The sequence below is a fragment of the Asterias rubens genome, chromosome 19, assembly GCF_902459465.1.
Source record: "Asterias rubens chromosome 19, eAstRub1.3, whole genome shotgun sequence".
NCBI lineage: Eukaryota > Metazoa > Echinodermata > Asteroidea > Forcipulatida > Asteriidae > Asterias > Asterias rubens.
The window spans coordinates 343922-363845 of record NC_047080.1 but is presented as its reverse complement, the minus strand read 5'-3'; the positions used below and the strand labels follow the sequence as shown (position 1 = coordinate 363845).

The following is a 19924-nucleotide window of genomic DNA, read 5'->3' as shown; positions in this document are numbered from 1 at the left end:
CATCATGTACAGCATAGGCGTCGCGCACCGCATGCATTTATTCTGTCAACATCGTGTCAAAATGGAGCAGTTACGTGGGAATTTTAGTGCTCTACGAAAAACTACACAACGTGCATGACCAATAGTAGGATTAAGTATGAACAAAAATTATTTATTGTGTATTGTAAGTAGTTGTTCTTTATTTTGTTGAATTAGATGAATGCTTTCTTTTTTTCATTGGGTAACAGTTAGAAAATGGAAAAATTGGAAGAACTATTTTTAACAGGCAACTCGGAGGTTTTTTTTCAAACTGCCGTCGTGCCCTTCGCAACTTTTTATGATTGCCGTGATGCCCTTCCAAATTTTTGAAAATTGCCTTGGTGCCCTAAATTTTTACAAAAAGTCAAGGCAAAACTGCCGTGCCCCTTAAAAGCCGAAGTATCAGGGCTGCACATGATGTGATAGACTTGATTCCAAGTCTAAAACTGCAGTTGATTCTCTGCATCAGCCACATTGTAGGCTAATGACAGGAGTGTATCCACAAGAGGGCGCTGTTTCAGCATGATCAAAGACTTGGGAACAAGTCTATGGACGTGACCATTCTCCATCCACAAACAAAATGTCAGCCATTTTGTTTTCGCTTTGGCGACAGAATGTTGACAGTTTACGGTTTTATTTTAGACCTTTCCGAGATGAAAAAACATTGTATGTGTTCTTATAGATCATAGGTAAGCTAGTTTGTGTATTATTGTTGGTAAAAGAGAGGGAGAAAATGCAATTTGGGTGAACAAAAAATGTTTAAAACGTGCCGCGAATAATGCCCTTCGCTTAACCATGTTAACAACGTGTGTACATCATGTGTGTAAACATTGAGGATGGTGTGAAGTAGAACAGAATGATCCACGGTTACGATCTCGTACTTTTTAATGGTCTGATTTCCGATGCCTTTTTAGTTTAACAAAAAGAATCTTAATAAAGAATGCAATTTCAATACTTTTGGCGTCAAGAAAAAAAAAAAAAAAAAAAATCAAATTTTCTGAAATCCCGTTTTCCGTTTCAAAGGGCGAATTCCGTCCGTTTTCCGCGATCGCGGAAAATCAGTGGCCCTATGGAAGACTATTTGGGTTAGAGCAACAAATGGCTTGTTGGCCTTGGTTCCCTCTTATTCTACACTATGCAGACCCAGAACCTTTCAGATGTTACAATCCAAGTTTACAGAGCAAGCATGGAATTGTATCTTTGAAAGGGGAAGGCCATTTTCATTTTACAAAGCCTTCTTAAAGGGCACATCTATTGGACATGTTGGAAAAGGGGCACCAAGACCAATGTAGACCAGGGGCAACAGAGGCAATGTCTCCCTGGTCTCCATTTAGAGTCTCCATATTGAATTTACCAGGCCTCTGGAATATTTTAAGAAACACTTGACATTATGAACATTCCTTGGACTCACCATCAAAGTTGGAAGATTGCGGCGGAGGTCCTCGCTGTACAGGCAGTGGGTCTGCTACTCGACGTACTCTGATTCCACCTGACATGGTAATGGCATTCTAATGCTGTCTAATATGATTCAATGTACCTGTAATGAAACAAAAATATTTCTTGTGAAAGGTCGCTGACAATAAAGTACACTCTTGCCGATCCTCCAGAGAAATTCTTCAGTTGAAGTACAGTCAAAATAAACTAAAAACGTAGCCCGGATGAGCAAACTCCAAAAATTCTTGTTCTCTTTACTCGTTTGAAGCAACATAAATAAGCAGTGCATGCCGTATATGTTTTTGTACTGAATATATTCTGTGTAAAATACTCACAAATAATTTTTAATAGAAAAAGTACTACTTATACAACTAGTGTGTCGTACAATATAGCACCGTCCTTCATATCGCGAATATTCATAGCATGTCCAACACGCCGATACCGAAATAAATCTTTCTGATGTTGCCAGATTATTATTTTTGGGATGGTGTTGAAATCCATACTGCGTGTGAGTGTTAGTTACACTTGACTATCAGCACAGCCGCCTACCAATATCAAATCCATGCTTTGTGGAGATTTCTGAGTTTGAAATGCATCCCAGACTGGATGATGTCCATGGCCGTGTTTGTTTAGATCTTCTGTAATAATATATACCTGAGAAAGTCTTCAAAATGAAGCCAACCAGAAATGCACTTTCAAACACTTCCAGTTGTTTAATTTCCTGGTAGGCTATGTGATTAAAAGCGTTTTTTTAACTACATTTTTGTTTCCACAAACATTGGAACCGATTCCAAAAGTGGTCAGGAAAGAGGGACATTCATGCGAAAACATGCATTCCCACAGTGGGAACTTCCCCTTTGCAAAAATGAAAATGACCTTGCCCTCTCAAAGATGAAATTATAGGCCTATCATAATGTCATCGTCTACAATGAATTACTGTATGAATTGTACATATCGTACACACTGTACAACAATGTAGTAGCTACATTAGAAGCTATTGTGATGACCTTTTGTTTACTGTATGTAATAATACCTGTCACAATATATCAAATTACTTCACAGTTACAAATGCTCAATAAAAACCAAACACTTGAAAAGAATGTCCACAATTTACAATCACTTATAGTATCACCTGGATGCACACGACACTAGTCTCCACAAAGGTGTAATGTCCAAAGTTTACCATCAAAACAAATCAGCCGCTTCAATGAATAGAAACAGCCCATCACAACAAGATATCATTCTCTCTGCGTTTTGTATTTATTTCATGTTCAAATGCCACAGCAGTAGTAGACAACAGGGAAATGTGATCTTATTTGTCATAAGCCGCCCCCCCCCCCCCAAATGTATGGTGAGACTGTAGGGAAGTGACGTTATGCAGGAAGGTGCATTTCCTGTGTTTTCTAGGGACACAATTGGAGCTTGATAAGAAGATTGTGCCTGAATAATACAGCCCTTTCTCTTTCACATGAAATCAAATTCAATGCAATAACAAAATGGTGGTACTTTTGTTGGGGAAATGTACAAAGTAGTGCGGCAGCCATGATACATACAGTGTGGGGTTTTGTTGTCTGAATTCATCCCAACGCTTTTCATAATCAATGCCACTAGATTGAGGTTAAAAGGGTCATCTGCTTTCTGATGAATTCATTTTGGTTAAGAAGTTAAAGAACCTGACATTACACAACAATTTTTATTACAATCATATTATGTTTTGGATCCAACTACACTGTACATATACCAAGGTATGATGTTTATTATCAGGCCTTGTGCTGTTTCTTCAGGCCTTGCGCTTAAAATCCCTTTTAGTAAAGTAGCCTAAAAACCTAGCTAATAAACTGTGCATTTTACTTTGTCATAAATGTATCTTACTGCATGTACAATCTATTGGTTATTAGCAATCAAAGCCAGTGAAGTAAGCCATGTACACCAGCACAAGCACATCACACACATGATCCACAACTTTGAATATTCTGAATGCCCAAATGTAAAAAACAAAGTAAGCATTTTCCTTCCCTTGGGGAGCTGGATATAAACAACTGGGGATGACTTTTAACAAAGTGAACGAGGAGTTGATTAAATAAAGATCAATAAGCAGTTATCCTGACACAGTAAGTGCCATTTCAGTGGGTTTACCGTAGCGTCGATGGCCTACGCACCAGTTGTAATTATTCAGCCAATGTAGAAAATCAAATGTTCTAAACTGGAAATCAATCCTGACAGGTTCTTTAAACTGACTTTGAGGAAAGCAGAAACACTGGTCCATATTGGTGGCTACTACTGCTGCTAAGGGTATTGCTAAGGACATTCTTTACTTGAATGCATGATGACACTGTGATCCAAACCAAGCCATAGCCGTCAATTCTGACACAACCTTGGAACATGTATCTGTTTTGAAGACAGCTACATACAAAGAGCTGATGATGCATACACTGCGCAAACCTCATAGGAAATCAATCTGTCTATTAAAGTGCTCCAATCTTTATAGAAAACCAGGACAAGTTTTATGTCTAAAAAGTGATGAAACATGGTGAGATTTCCGTCTTATTGTCCTACAACAATAAATCAAACAGAGAATAGAGGGTCAAATAAGTCTGCTCACTCTGTTGTCTAGAATCAGCAGCACATTTTTCTTGTGATTGCAATAAAGGAATATTACGCAGTGATGTCAAAAGCTAAATAAGTAAACTGCGCTGTTTTCATCCACATGCCTGGAATTACACAAAGGAAACGGTCCAATGTTGCCCTGTATAGGCCTTCAAGCGAAGTACATAAACAAACAAAAACGTATTGTACAGACAGACAGGTGATAAGCTAATGAATTTAACCTCTAAGCAAACATCACAAATCAACCCTCTCAACTCCGAACGGGAATAAGTCACAGAAGTTCATTCCTTTAAATTCAAGCTTCCCAAATGCATCTAAACTCAGCACAGATTAGGTGTACTTAAACAAGGTATCAACTTCTAATAGATCCTTGAGAAGCATGCGCCTTTTACACATTTGGCCAAACTGTCAAACTTCACAAAGTCGGAGAGGGTTAACACGATGACTCACTAGTCGCCACCCTTATGCGGTTCACATCAACACCTGCAATCTCACATCATGTACGTTTAGTTGCAGTACAGGCTCTACACTCAACTTCCTGAGGTTAAGAAGCAAATACTTTGCCAAAAGCCCCCCCCCCCCCCCCCCCCCCCCTCCTCCCAACTCTACTACGTTCACAGCCAGGTCAGCCTTAAAGTGGATTACCATTAGTCCACCGGACTTTATTTTTAAACACACTAAAGTTAAAACTACCAGAACATTCCTGTGGTTGGCTATTTATATGAAGTACATTTGTGATTATAAATGCCGTAATCCAACTGACAATTTTAGTATCAGTAAATAGGGTAAATCTTCATGCACAGACCTGACTAGCTTTAAACGTCATGGTATGAATCCAGTTTCCAAGCTGCCAGAAAGTTAGTTGGGAGGTTTTCTTACAACAGTACAAATTATTTATTGATTAAAGCAAGATTTTAGACAGGATTTGGTAAAAGGGTGTCCAAACTTGCTGGAGATTTAACGATTGGGTGTCCAAATTGTTCATATCCTCATATAATTGACAAAAGTTGTCAACCAAAGAACATCAGACACACCTTTGGCCATCACAATGGATTTAGAGGGTTTCTAAACGGTCAAGGTTTGAACATTATGGAAACAGTATGCAATAAACCAGCAGCAACCTCACCGATAGAACTTAAGGGTCTGCTCTACAGAGACAACTCAACAACGGAAGGGACGGAGAACGCTGCAACGTCTTGCTGGTAAAATGCAATGAGTCAAACTCTGATCAAACCAATTGGAATTGATGCATGGGTGCAACCCTGGGAAAAGGCTGTCATCAAGCTATTTATAGAACTACTACTAGATGTCTCTAGACTGTAATGGAATGAAATGTTATGTTTGCATTGGTCTTCACTGACAGTTTGTTTTCAAGGTGATTAAATATCCATACCCACAATGTAAATAACCGTGACAATTTATTTTTGATGCAACAAGTTTGAGATATCAGGTAGCGCAATATTTGTTAAATGTTACAGAACATGTTCTTTATTTAGGTATGATGTAATGTACAGTCCTCATACATGTACATGTACCTGTGTACATCGCAAATGCTTGAATTTCTTAAAACAAATATCCTGTTGTTACAAAATTATTCAATTTTTTGTGCAAAATACCTGGCCTCTAAATAACAACAACAAAATAAGGGAAAGACCACTTTGGCCTTGGAGCAGGTCACATTTTGGAGGGCACTAGATAGGAAACCAATGCCAAAAATGTACAAAAGACAAAGCCAGCAGATGTCAACACACTTTCCATATTTGGTCACAAAGCCTGTCATCAAACCACACACAGTGAAGCGAGTACAACAAAGTATAACAAACGGAAACAATGTAACAAAATGCAGCAGTATATCTCCCTGTCTGTAGCTGGAAAACTAACATTAAACAATTAAAACTGCAGCTACATGTGTTTTTTTTTTAATCAACTGACAACTTTGGGAAAAGGGTGGTAGGAGATTCTGCCCAAAAATTTGAATTTTATTTCATGTTTATCCCCTTTTTAAATGAATGGCCATAGTTTAATTATGGTCCACTTTTTTTTTTTTATGCACCAGCATCTTAACCAGCATGAAAACGATTGACATTAAAAAATGCAAGTCTGGTTACTGGCAGTAACTTGAATGTTTACTGAAGCAGAAGAACTGTTTTAACAAGACCAGAACCAAAGTGAGAAAAACCTAAGGCTAAGTTGACACAGTGTTGCATTTAACTGTTTTTATTTAAACAAGCACTAATGAAAGATTATCTCCAAAGTGTTCTGCACTAGAATTGAAAACATGTCAGATAAATGAGTAGTTACGATAACGTAACCCTCGTCCCGACGATGAAGCAGGAGGGTTACAACCTGTGGTCCAGTGTAAACAATTCGTGCCCTGACTAGTTTGTTACACAAACACTTTCAAAATTGGATACATGTATGTGCTTAACTATCACGCATTTTATTTTCTAACCCCCTGTCTGCAATTGACCATCGGGACTGCGAGGATGGATGATTATGATTCTGCGACTGACTATGATTTATGAATTACATTATTCCAAAGTCATAATATGTGTGTACAGTGGAATATTTATAAACAGTTTTGCCAGGTGTGATTTCACTGAAGAAAGACAAATGCAATGTTCTGATTGTATCTTTTTTTTAAAGCTATGGTCGGCCAACCATCGTTTGAACATGTCTAGTTGCGATAACGTAACCCTCCTGCCGACGGCGTAGCCGGAGTACGCCGTCGGCAGGAGGGTTCATTATCGCAACTAGACATGTGATAATTGAGTTGAAGGAATTATAAGTAAAATCAAAACAGTTCTGGGATAACTTTCCGTATGGCGCCACCACTTTTTTACTCATTTTTACAAAACGGTAAGGTAAATTAGATACTATGTAATTTCATATCGAATGAAAACGTGGTGGCGCCAACTTTTCCTAGTTCTGAAAAGCTGTTTGGCTGCTTTTAAATGTTCTAAAAAATCCCAACTTGCTGTTGTTTTTCTCAGTGAGTAGTGACTTATTAAGATTTGGAGGCACTACAATTACAAACACTGAAAGGTCGACAAAACAACATTCATACTTTTCAATTTCATTGAATATCATCCTACAAATCCATAAAAAAAGTACAACAATTAGGCCTAGTATTAGTATTACCTTAAAATTAAATTAATGATGTGTTTTCCATTAATTAATAAATGAAACAAACAATGTCAACAATTTCTTATATTAATATTATTTACAGTTAATATTCCGTACCTTGTTTAAACTTTTATATAGATGTATGATTATAAATTGATGATTATAAATAAAATATCAAGATTATTTATAAAAAATGCAAAATAGTTTTTAAAAATGTTAGCGTTTCACGATGATCAGGACGATTGTTTATATATATGTACTTTCGCCGGTAAAAACAAAATATCTAATAATGCCAAATTTTGATTGACAATCACCAATCTCAAATGACTGAAAGAGTGACGGTATTTCTCTGGCAGAAACGGTTGGTCTGCGCGCGGGCCGGTAGATGAGTACACCCACCCACCCGGCCCGGCCCGAACTGGTCTAGCCCGCTGAGCGTTGGACAGATCCCGTTGAGTTGACAGCAAATTATCAAAACGTCTACCCATCTGTTCGGTGACAAACCCCGTTTTAACATGTTGTAAATCAAATTAAAAATAACTGTTCAACTTACCAAAAACTGTTACATGCGTAAGGTACATCACAAAGAAAACGTCTGGATATCACTCACTAGTTTTTTTAGGAATTTACTTCCGTAAAATCATTGTAAACATTCGAACGAAACCGAAAACTCACGAAAGACGCCATCTTGCAAATTGCACACTAACTGGAAAAACAAGTGCATCATGGGAAAAATCCAAGTGTTGGTCGCGGTTTTAGTGGCGGGCACGTGACTCATCGGCAGTTCACCTAACTCTAAAATAATGAACTCAGCTAAAAAGTGATAAAAGAATCAAATAGTTTTCGTAACTATAGTCAAATTTTGGGGGGAAAATGTGAATAACATACTAAACATATCCCAAGAGATTTAAGTGCTTGTGAGACATGAATTTTCTGCGAAAGCGTTGAGAAATGTTGAAATTTATATATTCCAAATTAAACGAATATTCATTTCCAAACTAGGGAGGGATTTCCAGGAAGCCTGTGACCATAGGGGAAGGAACATGCTCTATGCTATGATGACTAACTTTATATGCCGTTTAGTTTTATGAAAACAAATTGAAAAAAATGTCACCTTCTGAAAGTTGTCAGTATTTAAATAGCGTCGAAATTGTTTTTGCCAACTTAACCTTACCTACGGCATAATGGTACAGTCCACCCAATCTCATGGATGTGAAAGCAAAAAGACGCCCCCTGTAGGCTGCTCTGGAAAATACATATTTTTTGTATTTTTCCAAATGATGATAACCATATCTGGGGATAGTAAAGACATTAGAGCATTTTCAACTTGACTTCAAAGTTAAATCTGAAAATGTTAAGTGCCGGTGGGCTTCGTAGACAGTTGCTAGACAGTTGTCGTGTGGGCTTCGTAGACAGTTGGTAGACAGTTGTCGTGAGTTGTCGAGAGTTATCGGCCAATGTACCCTCATACATGTATTCTATTAAGGTTGAGCCTAAAAACTAAGCATTCGAACGTCATTAGGAGTCACATCGTGCCGTTTGTTCAGAGGTAAACAATAACATTCAAGATGGCAGCAGTTTGATGACAAGTCATGCAAGTATTTTGTTGATGTTTTGTCATTATGGGTGGAGGAGAGAAAGCTTGGTAAATCTAAACTAATGACAAATTTTATTAATACTAATAGATTTGTAATTGTGTGTGACAAATAAATGGTCAGGGGTGTGTGTGGATATCAGCTGGAGTAGTTAAACCATGGTTAAACATAATTTACTCGTTATTTTTTTAGTCACTGATGATCAATGCAATAGCAATGCAGAAGCGCTATTCGGGTAATTTACTTGAACTTACTTGAATCCACCGACGCCATCACACAACAGGGGAGGAGACGGTGGTTCTTCCTTCCAATCATTCATTCATCATGGGTCGACCGTGTTAAATAACTCATAGTTTTTAAAAGGAGTCCCATAATTATAAACAAGTTTGTAAAGATATATGCCTATATAATTTGTGTAAAGTATAGTTACTAAAACTAAATTAAAGGGGATCCCTCTTTAAGTTTTTATATATGGTGATATAATATCATGATAATTTTAAATTATTGTTGTGGGTTTTTTAGGTTTAATTTCAGATGAAGCTTTCTTGAATATGATGATTAAGACTTTATTTCAGAGGGAAATAAGTTTGAACTTTATAATCAGGAAGATTTATAAATCCTGTATATTTTTAATATTAATACTTTTAAAATTTTGATTTTTTTTTTCAGATTTAGAATGATGCAGTTTTCATCCCGCTTCCTGGCTCTATCCGTTAACTTTGCAATGAAGATCATCATCATCAGCCTCGTGACAAGCGCCCTCTTTGTTCAGTATACTGCTGCTTTCTGGAACCCATTCTGTTATTATGAATGTTGCAGTGACAAATGGATAAATCTAAAAAATGCCACAGGTAAAAACTTACATTGGTTGAATTGTTTGTATTTGTAAGCAATTGTTTGTATTGGCTGGTGCGACTTTGAAAGTTGTTTTGCTTTTTTTTCTGATAACAAATGCATTTGTTTTGAATATTGACTGGTGTATCAACCCCTCTGTCCCCCTTACAGGGCTCCAAAAGGTGCTTGATAAACAGTTATACGGCCAGCATCTAGCGACTGAAGTTGTAGTGAGTGCAGTTAGTTCTCATCTCACGGACCCAGATCCATCCAAAGCGTTGGTCCTCTCGTTCCACGGCCCTACCGGCACCGGAAAGAATTTTGTCTCTCGCTTGCTTGCAGAGAGTATCTACAAAAAAGGAATGCACAGCAAATACGTGCATGTGTTCTCAGCTAACAACAATTTCCCTCACAAGCAAGAAGTTTATGAATACAAGGTCAGTATGGAATGTTTAATTTGAGGCTGTGATTGATAGATTTGAGGAAATGAATGTTAGATTTCAGCCATTGAATGGTAAAGTTGAGGCACTGAACTGATCATTCGTGGTCAAGTTGACTAAAAGTCACATCCTTGGTCTGGGCAGAAAAGGATTATCCTTGATACAAGTTTATGTCTGTCTTACTATTAGAGCTAGTAATCTTTCCCCAACAGGATAAACTCCAAGCTGGCAACAGCCAATCTCTTTCATATCTATCATACAAACAATGGTTTAACGTGTATGATTTTGACTCGCACAAGTCAAGAAATTGTGATTCAGTTACTAGACAATACTTATTCTAGTCATTGTGAACTAAGTGGTTAGCTCGGTAGGATTCGAGTCCCAGAGTCGCTCTTGTTTTATGCCATGACATTGTTGTGGTCTTTCAAAGGAGAAGGAAACTAGAAAATGTTGTCATTGGATTATCTTAATGGAACTTCTTTTCTTTTGCAGAAATTTCTTAAAGACACTGTAAAAAAGCATGTATCCAATTGTCCACGCCAGCTCTTTATCTTTGATGAGGTGGAGGATTTTCCTGAAGGCTTGCTGGATATCATCAAACCATACTTGGACTACAACCAGCATGTGGATGGTATAGATTACAGGAAAGCTGTGTTCCTTATGTTAAGGTGAGAAAGATGCTCTCTGTTTCCCAGTAACTGAACTGCAGAGATTAAAAAGATACAGGCCTTGGCAAGTTGACTGCCCAGTGGGACATGGTGAAATGATTTGAAGGGCAACATCGGTACTGCCCAGTGGGACATGGTGAAATGATTTGAAGGGCAACATCGGTACTGCCCAGTGGGACATGGTGAAATGATTTGAAGGGCAACATCGGTACTGACCAGTGGGACATGGTGAAATGATTTGAAGGGCAACATCGGTACTGACCAGTGGGACATGGTGAAATGATTTGAAGGGCAACATCGGTACTGCCCAGTGGGACATGGTGAAATGATTTGAAGGGCAACATCGGTACTGACCAGTGGGACATGGTGAAATGATTTGAAGGGCAACATCGGGTATCTGAATGATCTGCCTGATCCTGCAAGCGCTCTTTAAGTGTAAATTAAATCACATTTTCACTAAAAGGCATTAAGGTTGGCTAGGTGTTTTTTCCCATGTTGTTTAACTTCATGTCTTATTGGTATCCCAGAATGAAGCATTGGGTTTTTAAATATCACGCGATCAACACTAAATGTTCTCCCCTTTTTCAAAAAACGTTAGCATTACAAGCACAAATACTTTGCAGGAAATTGTCCATCACTACCATGTATACTGTTAAGTTATGTGCAAATCTGTGGATGTTTATGTATTTTCATTCTCACCAATGTTGTGCACAGTGGACACCCTTCAATGAAGTTCTAAAAGTTTGAACTATCTCATTCTATTTTAAAGTAACACAGGCTCTATAGAGATTCTTCGCAAAGTAGACAAACACCTGCAGAATGGAGGCAAAAGAGAACAACTCGGACTTCGGGAAATGGAAGAAATCATAGAGAAAGTTTCCATGAACACAGGTATATTATGGGATTTGTCTTTTTATCAATCACATTAATCCATGTTAACACTTTCAGGAAAGATATCAATATGAACCACTTTCACGAAAGGGAATGTGAAGTGAACTACACGATGCAAACAATTTTGTAAGCACTGCTTTCCAATTAGGGACACTTGATGGTAGCAGACTTTACTACGTAAACAATGGAAGTTTACTTCGTAAGCCTGCTGCCACCTAGCGTTCCAAGGAAATTTGCTTCACTTTCTCAATTTACATGAAGTTTAAACCGGGCTCTCAATTTTCTGCTAGTCATACATTATACATTTGAGCTTGTTACTTATTCTGGTAAGCACAATTGTTTTGTGCTGAGCACTATTAGTGCCCTTTACCAGAGGAAAATTGCTGTGCCATTTGAAGAGAAAATGAGTATGTGTATTTGTTGTAAACCTTGATATAATGAGTATGTGTATTTGTTGTAAACCTTGATATAATGAGTATGTGTATTTGTTGTAAACCTTGATATAATGAGTATGTGTATTTGTTGTAAACCTTGATATAAGTATTAATGCCTACCTGGTCTTTTGTTCCTCAGGTGGGTTCCGCAGAAGTCGTCTCATCGATCATTACGTCGTGAGTCACTTTCTGCCATTTTTACCTTTGGAAAAGAGACATGTTCGAGAATGTATACAAGCTCTTCTTAGACAGAAACCAGTACCAGAACGCTCTTATGAAAAAATAATAGATGAAGTTATAGAAGATTTACAGTTTCAGCCGGAGGGTACTGAGCAGTATGCGACTAAAGGCTGTAAAAACGCTGTAGAGAAAGTTAACCGAGTACTATACAGAATGAAGGATGAGTTATGAGATTGCCAGTGTAGCAAGTCTAGAAACTCTACAACCTCTCAAGACCGAATCTCTGATCTGCTTCAAGTTTACTCATCAACTTGCAGAGAAACAATGGTGCCAGGATTAGAGAATATATTGACTTGATCACACACAGTTTTGAAGGACGAGTTGTGAAGTACCAGAGTAGCAAGTCTAGAATCTCCAGCTCTGTTTTCTCAAGACCCAACTTGCAGAGAAACAATGGTGCCAGGAGTAGAATACATTGACTTATTCACACACAGATTTCTCGGGTTAAATTCAGAAATCTGATGTAATGGTTGAAATCAGCTACACTGATACACATCAGGCTTTGAATTACAAGCAGGTCACGTTGCCCCTGGTCTTGGCCTTGGTGCCCCGACGAAAGTTCCCCATTGACTTTAAGATTTGCCCTTTCATAAATGAAATTCCAGTAATGCTACACTGATGTACAAATTCTATCTACGAAACAAGAGGCACTTTGTGTTGGATTTAAAACCAAAGACATTAAAGAGCAAAGGTGGCAATAACTGATATGCACAAGTGCTGTCTTAAAAATATTCTGTGCTGAATTTTGGGAAAACGAGTACATACATGTACATCAAGCTGGCAAGATGGACGCCCTGTTCACATGTGACTATGCAAGGGTTTATTATGGTTGTGTACTGCATAAATTCAAAATCAGTACACCATGATGGTTTCGACGTAGCTTGGACTAGGAATCCTTCACGCGCATTGTGGGACATACATTTCGGTGATTGGGAAAGTAATTGCACATTCATTGTCACTGACTTGCCACTTTAAACTGCCATTTTTCACCAAAAAATGTAATTTTGAATCTTTGAAACAAACTTCCTAAAGAATCTTCATTGTGCCGTTTGTTTTTAAAAAATAACCTGTAAAAATGGCTTTCTACAAGTTGTGATGAAGATCCGTGAAACCCGGTTCAAAGTTCCTGTGAATGCAACAACAAAAGCCGTGTTCAACTCCTTGGAAACATTCGCTGCAAGGTCAGCCCTGTGACGTTGAAACACGCTTTGCATTCACATGAAGTATGTACCAAGCTTAAAGGCATTGGACACCTTTGGTTATTGTCAAAGACCAGTCTCACTTGGTGTATCTCAACATGCATAAAATAACAAACCTGTGAAAATTTGAACTTGTGAAAAGTTGAACTATATTCAAAGTCAGAATTTTTCCTCCTAGAAGAAGTGATCTAGGGAAGTGATTGCTTGATATGTGCGATGCTGCACTTAGTTTTTTAATAATAATTAGTTTGGGTTTTTTTTTTTCGGTGGGGGCATCTTGTATTTTTTCCTTTTGTAAAGCAATTCTTTTTTTTCTGTTAGGTAGTTTAAACTTGCACTGTAAAGTGCCTAAACTAAAATTGAGTGAATAAATGTTAAATTTTCCCAGTAAAGAATATTTAGAACCTGGTTTATTTTGACATGTTTTTACTGTGAGGGGGGAAGTCCACGACGGTGCAAGGGGTCAAATTATGCCGGACAGTCACAAAGCCAGCATGTTGCTATGAAGGCTACCATTTACAGACAACATCTAGTATGAGAAGTTTATTTGAAATTTCAAAAGAAACAGATCACATTATAGAAAGGTACTAAATACATGTAGTTGGCATATTAAATGAACATGTATGGTTAGTTGTTTCAGTGTGTTCATTTGTTGAACTCTAGAAATACAACGAGATAGTAACATAACTAAGTTTAAAACAGTAGAAAAATATACTTATCTATTGAATAGTTCAGTCGGGGCAAGATCGAGTATGAGCTTATGGCAAAAGAACAATAAAAAATGTGTCGGCTGAAAGTACTGCTGTGAAATTAAACACAAATTAATTTGCATAATAATGGACAAGGATGCTTCATACAATCTGCCAATGAAGATACATGACTCATTATGGACGAACAATGTAGTCAAACCAAGAAAATAGCTTTTAACTCTAAACTATAAGCGGAAGTACTAAATAAAAAGTATACTATTTAAAAATACAGCTATACTTCTAACACTTGAAAGAAACCTCCTATTTAAAAGACTCGGTACACCAATGGTAATGTTGGTAAAATATTTGATACTTTTCTTTTAAGATATAAAAAAGGATGCAAAAAAAAAACTTCACCAAAAGGGATCCATGTGTTTAACAAAGTTAAGGTGTTCTAAATTCAATTTTGTGACGCTTGGGTCCAAAGGATGGTAGAATGAAATCTTTGATTTACAGGGTTGACTAACGAAACCTACGTAAAATATCTTGGCACATTTTTTTTTTTTTAAGAACTTGACAGTGATATTTCCTTGGCCTTCAAATTCACAAAATGTAAAGTAAGAAGAACTTTTGGAGCGTTTCTCTCCAAAGCTATGCACAAAAGAATGTCCACGTAGGCACAAACCTGGAATCCGTTGAGCTGCTAGCCAAACTAGTACAGGAGCAAACCTATACACGCATCAGTATTTTGAATGTTCCAGCCATTAAACTGAACGTTCCAGCAATCAAATGGAACGCTCCAACGTATAAGCTGGAAAACTTATCCGATCCAGTTAAGATGCTCCTACTATTCAGACCTTTAAAATACTCTCCTTCTAAAGGTGATTGTTAGCGTGCTGTGCAAAATCAGAAATCAAGTGAAGTTTGCAATAACTCACACACAAAATATGTTTGGTCACTAATACCGATATACAATCCCTTTTAATTACCTCAGTTACTACGCTGTACTACAATTGTCAGAAGATTACCAATATGTAGTTAAAGTCACAAAGTCTTAACCTGATTTACTACTTCAATCTACCCCAAAATAAAGCACTACTTCAAGATGACCAACCTCGCAGTCTCTGCTCTGTATTTACAACTTTCCACATGCCTCTGAAGATAATTTTTTTTTGCTGATTATAATTTAAGCAGCCCATTAACAAGTATGACTCGGGCAACATGCAATATATAGAGTCAGAAATAGCCCCTAGAAAATATTAATTTTAATTATTCTATTGTCTCACTTATTTTACTTTCCCAAACTTCCTTTTCAGCAACTTGCTAACAGGTAAGCTTGTTCCTAAGTAAATATGTTCACGTTTCCTTCATTGTCATTAATAGTGACAAGAATTGAAATCAGAAATGAGTTTAACAGATTTTCCAGCATTTTTCTGCTTTTAAACAAAAAATAACACTTATGAATGGGAGTAAGATTGTGGCACCTCAGCATTGAATGTTCAATTAAAACCTTTGTAGGGTCATGGTTGTGCAATTAAGCTCCTCGCCTTCAGCTCGGCCCTTTATCCATTTTAAAACAAACCCTCAGAATTCCCTCACTGATTTCATATTCCCTTTTGAAAAATTCAAATGTTAGCAGCTAGGGTATGAATTTGAAGCTATAACGAACAATCTGTCTAGTTCAAGTTAACTACAAGTAAGCCAATGGTTTACTCGAGCCATTGGTTGTGGGAAGCAGTGAACCGACTACGTATCATTTGGATAGAATTGAAGATTTCAAAGCGAACAACAAGAGCAAGTTTCCACAACTGGTCAATTTTGATTTTGTTTCTTCTTTTAAATAGGTTCTAACATCCTGAATTTCTTAGTATTACAGCGACAGTAGGCGTGGCAGGAGATTCTGTCCCTCCAATTGGCCAACTGTGTACAAACTTCACCTGATGGCGCCCTCTTTGGATCATCCTCCTTCTCCCCATGTTTATTTACCATATGAGGGGGTGGGGACACAGAATCTCTGTGACAGATTTCCCTGGGACACCGGCATCCAACAATATTCTTTCACATTGTGGGAAATAAAAATGACCTTAATATTTTCTTGTTACTTTCATACACAATAAAATAATACAATATAAAGTATAAAACAAACACTGTATCAAAAAGGGCTATATGGCCTCTTGAGTAAAAGGTTTTCCAAACAAAACAATACAGAAATGCAGTTTGATAGATTAAGAGTTTTAAAGAGTTGTGTACCATTAGTCCACAGAGTTTGCCTGTTGTACCATTCAAGCATTACCCACTCCTGTGCCCAATTTCACAGATCTTCTTTAGCAGGACACCAGTCAAAGAAGGTACGTGTATTTCAGTATTTTGGCTTGTAAGCAAAAATGGCACTTAGCGACTCTTTGTGCTTGAGCTAATCCATGAAAGGGGGGCCCTGTGACCAATTTCATAAAGATTGTAAGCACAAAAGTTTGCTAAACACGGCCAAATATTGTTCAATAGAAGCGGGTTAATCAGCCAAAATTACGTTGAAGGAACGTTACAGAATTGGTAAAAACAAAAATCGTGAAGATCACAGATTTAAATAAAACTTACACGGTCTAATGATGATGATAGTAGAAAACATCCCTTGAAATATTTCTGAAATTTTATTAAAATGAGAAACAAACAATCTCATTTCGTGTTTTGAGTTTATCGCTCAGTGAGCGTTTTATTCATTTTTGTTTTGGCATCGATGCAATGCAAAATTTGTAATCCGTTTTTCACTAATTTCCCATGACACAGATTGCCGATCGATCTCAAACTTCTACAGGTTTGTCAGTTCATGTATATGGCCGATTACACAAAGTGCTTACACTGCCAGCAACTTTTTTTCTTGCAAAACCAATTCTGTAATGTTCCTTTAAGTTTACATTGTTGTGACTGGTGTCTACCCTTACTCAGTGTCCCACTCAATGTTTGCTTGGGAAAGAAGTTTTTCAAGCAGTATTTTCTAATTAACAGCTTTATGAAATTAGGCCCAGGGGTGGATTTCACAAAGAGTTAAGACTTGTCTTATCTTGAGTTAGGACGAGTAACTTAGGACTAGCCATAAGATTTTAATATTTAATAGGACTAGTCCCAAGTTAAGACTAGTCCTAACTCTTTATGAAGTTAAGCCCAGGGTCTTGGCCCACTGGGCCATCTATCCAAAGATGCTTGCTGACCCTAGATCCAGGTCCAGATTGGTATTAAGACCATCAATGATTTTGGAGCTTTCGTTAGTGGCAACCCCAACTATGACGGCGACATAAACAATGGTAATTATAATTGAGATCACTACAGAAGCAATCCCAATGCCAAGACCAATCATGGAGAACTTCCTTGCATCAGCGGAGGCTTGGCTTGCCCCAAGCATGTCTCCTGTGTTGAAGCGGCTTCTCACCTATATAATGTACACAAATAAAGCACATTTAAAACTTTGAAAGACCTTGCACAGTCGGAACACAATCTAGTAAGGTTTGCATAAACCACGTTTTGGTACTGTCCTGTACAAACGGCTAATGAAGTAAATATTAATGTTTCTTACCTCGTTTGCTTTAATGAGTGCAACGATGCCAATGGGCCAGAAGCAACACAGGCAGACAAAGAGAGCAAATCCAAAGTGATCGTTTGGCATGGTATGTGTGGTTGAGATGATGGTCTGAGTTGTAGGTGCCGTCATCTATAGCATGAACACAAACAATCAAAGACATTAGATCCAGATTATATGTTTTTTACCTTTATACCGATGTGTACTAAGCACTGCATAGGCTTACTAGGTTCTTTCCCGATGGTTTTGACTGTGGGGGAAAAAAACAAACACTGGCAAACTACTCGGGAGGGATTCGAACCCATGAACTTGTATAACGGAAAAAGGTCTCATACATAGCTCGGCCACATACCTTACAGGAAAAATTACATGTGTGAGCGCCATGTGCGTCACTGAGTGACTGATTTTAACACTGTATAAGAAGGCATTATTATTACTAATTATACCTACCATAATGTTGACTGGAGGGGCTGGTGCAACGTTTTGAGCACTGGGAGGGGGAGGCGCATAGCCAACTGGTGGCACTCCTTGAGGTGCATAGCCTGGTGGTGCAGTCGGTGGAACATACATTTTATCGCCCTCATTTTGAAACTGGGAGTATTGAGCTATGGAAAAATCATTACAACATTATTTTAAATTATCCTTTTTAACAAATACTGATTATTTATTAATTGATAAAATCTAATAGATGATCAATTTGTTGAGGGCTACCATACATCTAATTTACCTTCTTGTTTTTACAATAATAATAGTAAACCAGTTCATCTGCTTAACCACTCTTTGCTTGGAAAAAAATTCCATGTCCTGGCACCACTTTTTTATTTGTTAGGAAATATATAATGATCTTATCACTTGTTTTCTTCATCCATGATGATCTAATCATTGCTCACTTATCTAAGTCACTCAAATGACACATTCCTTTGGGGGTAAAAATTAGTGAACAAGTGGTGGCAGGATACAGAAATCTTTCCCTTGGTTTTTATACACAAAATTATTACTACAGTATTAAAACATGTCCTAGTCTTTGTTTAAATTACCAAGTAAAGTAGTAGGCCTATGTGTATGTCATTGAAAGAGGGCTCAATTCTGGGCGTCATCTTCTCTTTACCACACTGGTCCATTTATTGTTCTAAAACACAATTTACTACACTCAGAGCTGCACAGACCCAATTCACGATTTATTGAGTAAACAAGTTAACATGTGTACAGCATAACGGGCATATCTTATCGTGATTTTGTTGAGGTAGACCGCCATGGCCATGGTTTGACCATGATTTGACGGGAAAGTGAATGTTTCTTTATTATAAAAATGTCCTCAACATTCGCCCGTTGCAACCTGCACATAAGCATGGAGGAAGGTACATGTACTTGGCATTGGCAATGTGTTGTGCAATTGCAAGTGCGTCGTCAGTGTTCAATACAATGTGCTCTTCCCCATTTGCAAAACAATGGTGGAGCACTTTCTCTCATAAAAACAAAGGTGCAAAACATGGATTTTGTCCTCATTTTCGAGCTCAATTAAAACCAATTTTACGTTAAGAAGATTCTCTCACCTGTAGACATGGTGAATTTTGTTACTTTGTCCTGCTTTCTCGAACGATACCAACACAATTGGCGGTTTTTAATCACGCAGTTTCTTGTTCACCTCTTGCCAAATGAGAGTTGATTCAATGTTATGACGTCAGTGGACTCGCGAGAGCGTGTTCGAACATGCGCATCCCTAATTGGTGCTGCACCTGTCAGTGCGCTTCGTTTTTCTGCTGAAGCCTTGAATTTATGAATATTATTCATTTATAAAATAAAACAACAAACAAAGGTGATATGGCAAAACCAATTATACTGTCGAAGATAGGAGAGTATAATGGTAACTTGGTAAACAGTTACAATTTTCAGTTTTGGAACCGGTGTCGCATGCAAATATGTCCTCTGTGCAATACTATCCGGAGGACATTATTGCATATGCGATAATGTCCGCCGGACGGTTTTGCATATGCAATCGTGTCCGCCCGGACACTGCTGCATAATGCAATTGTGTCCGTCTGGACACATTTGCATATGCAGTTGTGTCCGCCCGTGCAAAACCGTCATTGCAGTAAATTAAACGCCCTTGGTCGACGAACACGTTCCCCGCGATTGATTTATACAAACTAACAACTGTTTCTTGTGCAAATTATTGAC

At 37.8% G+C, this 19924-nt stretch overlaps 3 protein-coding genes across 4 annotated transcripts in view; 1 reads left to right on the top strand and 2 right to left on the bottom strand.

The window, feature by feature from the left end:
- The window catches only part of LOC117302945 (centrosome-associated protein 350-like), a 33543-nt gene extending 25680 nt beyond the window's left edge, over positions 1 to 7863 (bottom strand). The window contains exons 1-2 of the mRNA XM_033786943.1: positions 7739 to 7863; positions 1430 to 1555 (exon numbers count right to left, since the gene is read on the bottom strand). Coding sequence (XP_033642834.1) covers positions 1430 to 1514 — 85 coding nt within the window. The 5' untranslated portion in view covers positions 1515 to 1555; positions 7739 to 7863. The remainder of the gene's footprint in view (positions 1 to 1429; positions 1556 to 7738) is intronic.
- A 764-nt stretch (positions 7864 to 8627) lies between these two features.
- LOC117303027 (torsin-1A-like) lies at positions 8628 to 16176 on the top strand. Of its 2 annotated transcripts, none has more exons than XM_033787061.1 (6): positions 8628 to 8830; positions 9450 to 9631; positions 9786 to 10051; positions 10547 to 10722; positions 11492 to 11613; positions 12187 to 16176. In XM_033787061.1, exons 2-6 carry the CDS (start codon positions 9457 to 9459, stop codon positions 12456 to 12458), a joined length of 1011 nt encoding a protein of 336 aa, XP_033642952.1. In that variant the 5' UTR covers positions 8628 to 8830; positions 9450 to 9456; the 3' UTR covers positions 12459 to 16176. The 2 variants fall into 2 exon arrangements, with proteins under 2 accessions (XP_033642952.1, XP_033642953.1); XM_033787062.1 differs by lacking the exon at positions 8628 to 8830 and adding an exon at positions 9091 to 9164.
- Positions 16177 to 17249: 1073 nt separating this feature from the next.
- On the bottom strand, positions 17250 to 19436 carry LOC117303266 (proline-rich transmembrane protein 1-like). The gene is made up of 4 exons (XM_033787426.1): positions 19300 to 19436; positions 18197 to 18351; positions 17744 to 17878; positions 17250 to 17599 (listed from the first exon to the last, which is right to left on the bottom strand). The coding sequence occupies exons 1-4, from the start codon at positions 19307 to 19309 to the stop codon at positions 17360 to 17362; spliced, it is 540 nt and encodes a 179-aa protein (XP_033643317.1). The 5' UTR covers positions 19310 to 19436; the 3' UTR covers positions 17250 to 17359.
- Between the last annotated feature and the right edge of the window lie 488 nt (positions 19437 to 19924).

Bases quoted from the DNA above. Each gene is read 5' to 3' on its own strand.
- LOC117303266 (XM_033787426.1), bottom strand. The intron at 17,879-18,196 runs GTAGGTATAATT...TTCATGCTATAG, and splicing joins CCCCTCCAGTCAACATTATG to ATGACGGCACCTACAACTCA. The intron at 17,600-17,743 runs GTAAGAAACATT...TACATTATATAG, and splicing joins CACTCATTAAAGCAAACGAG to GTGAGAAGCCGCTTCAACAC.
- LOC117303027 (XM_033787061.1), top strand. From the start codon at position 9,457: ATGATGCAGTTTTCATCCCGCTTCCTGGCTCTATCCGTTAACTTTGCA. The intron at 9,632-9,785 runs GTAAAAACTTAC...TCCCCCTTACAG, and splicing joins AAATCTAAAAAATGCCACAG to GGCTCCAAAAGGTGCTTGAT. The intron at 11,614-12,186 runs GTATATTATGGG...TTTGTTCCTCAG, and splicing joins GAAAGTTTCCATGAACACAG to GTGGGTTCCGCAGAAGTCGT.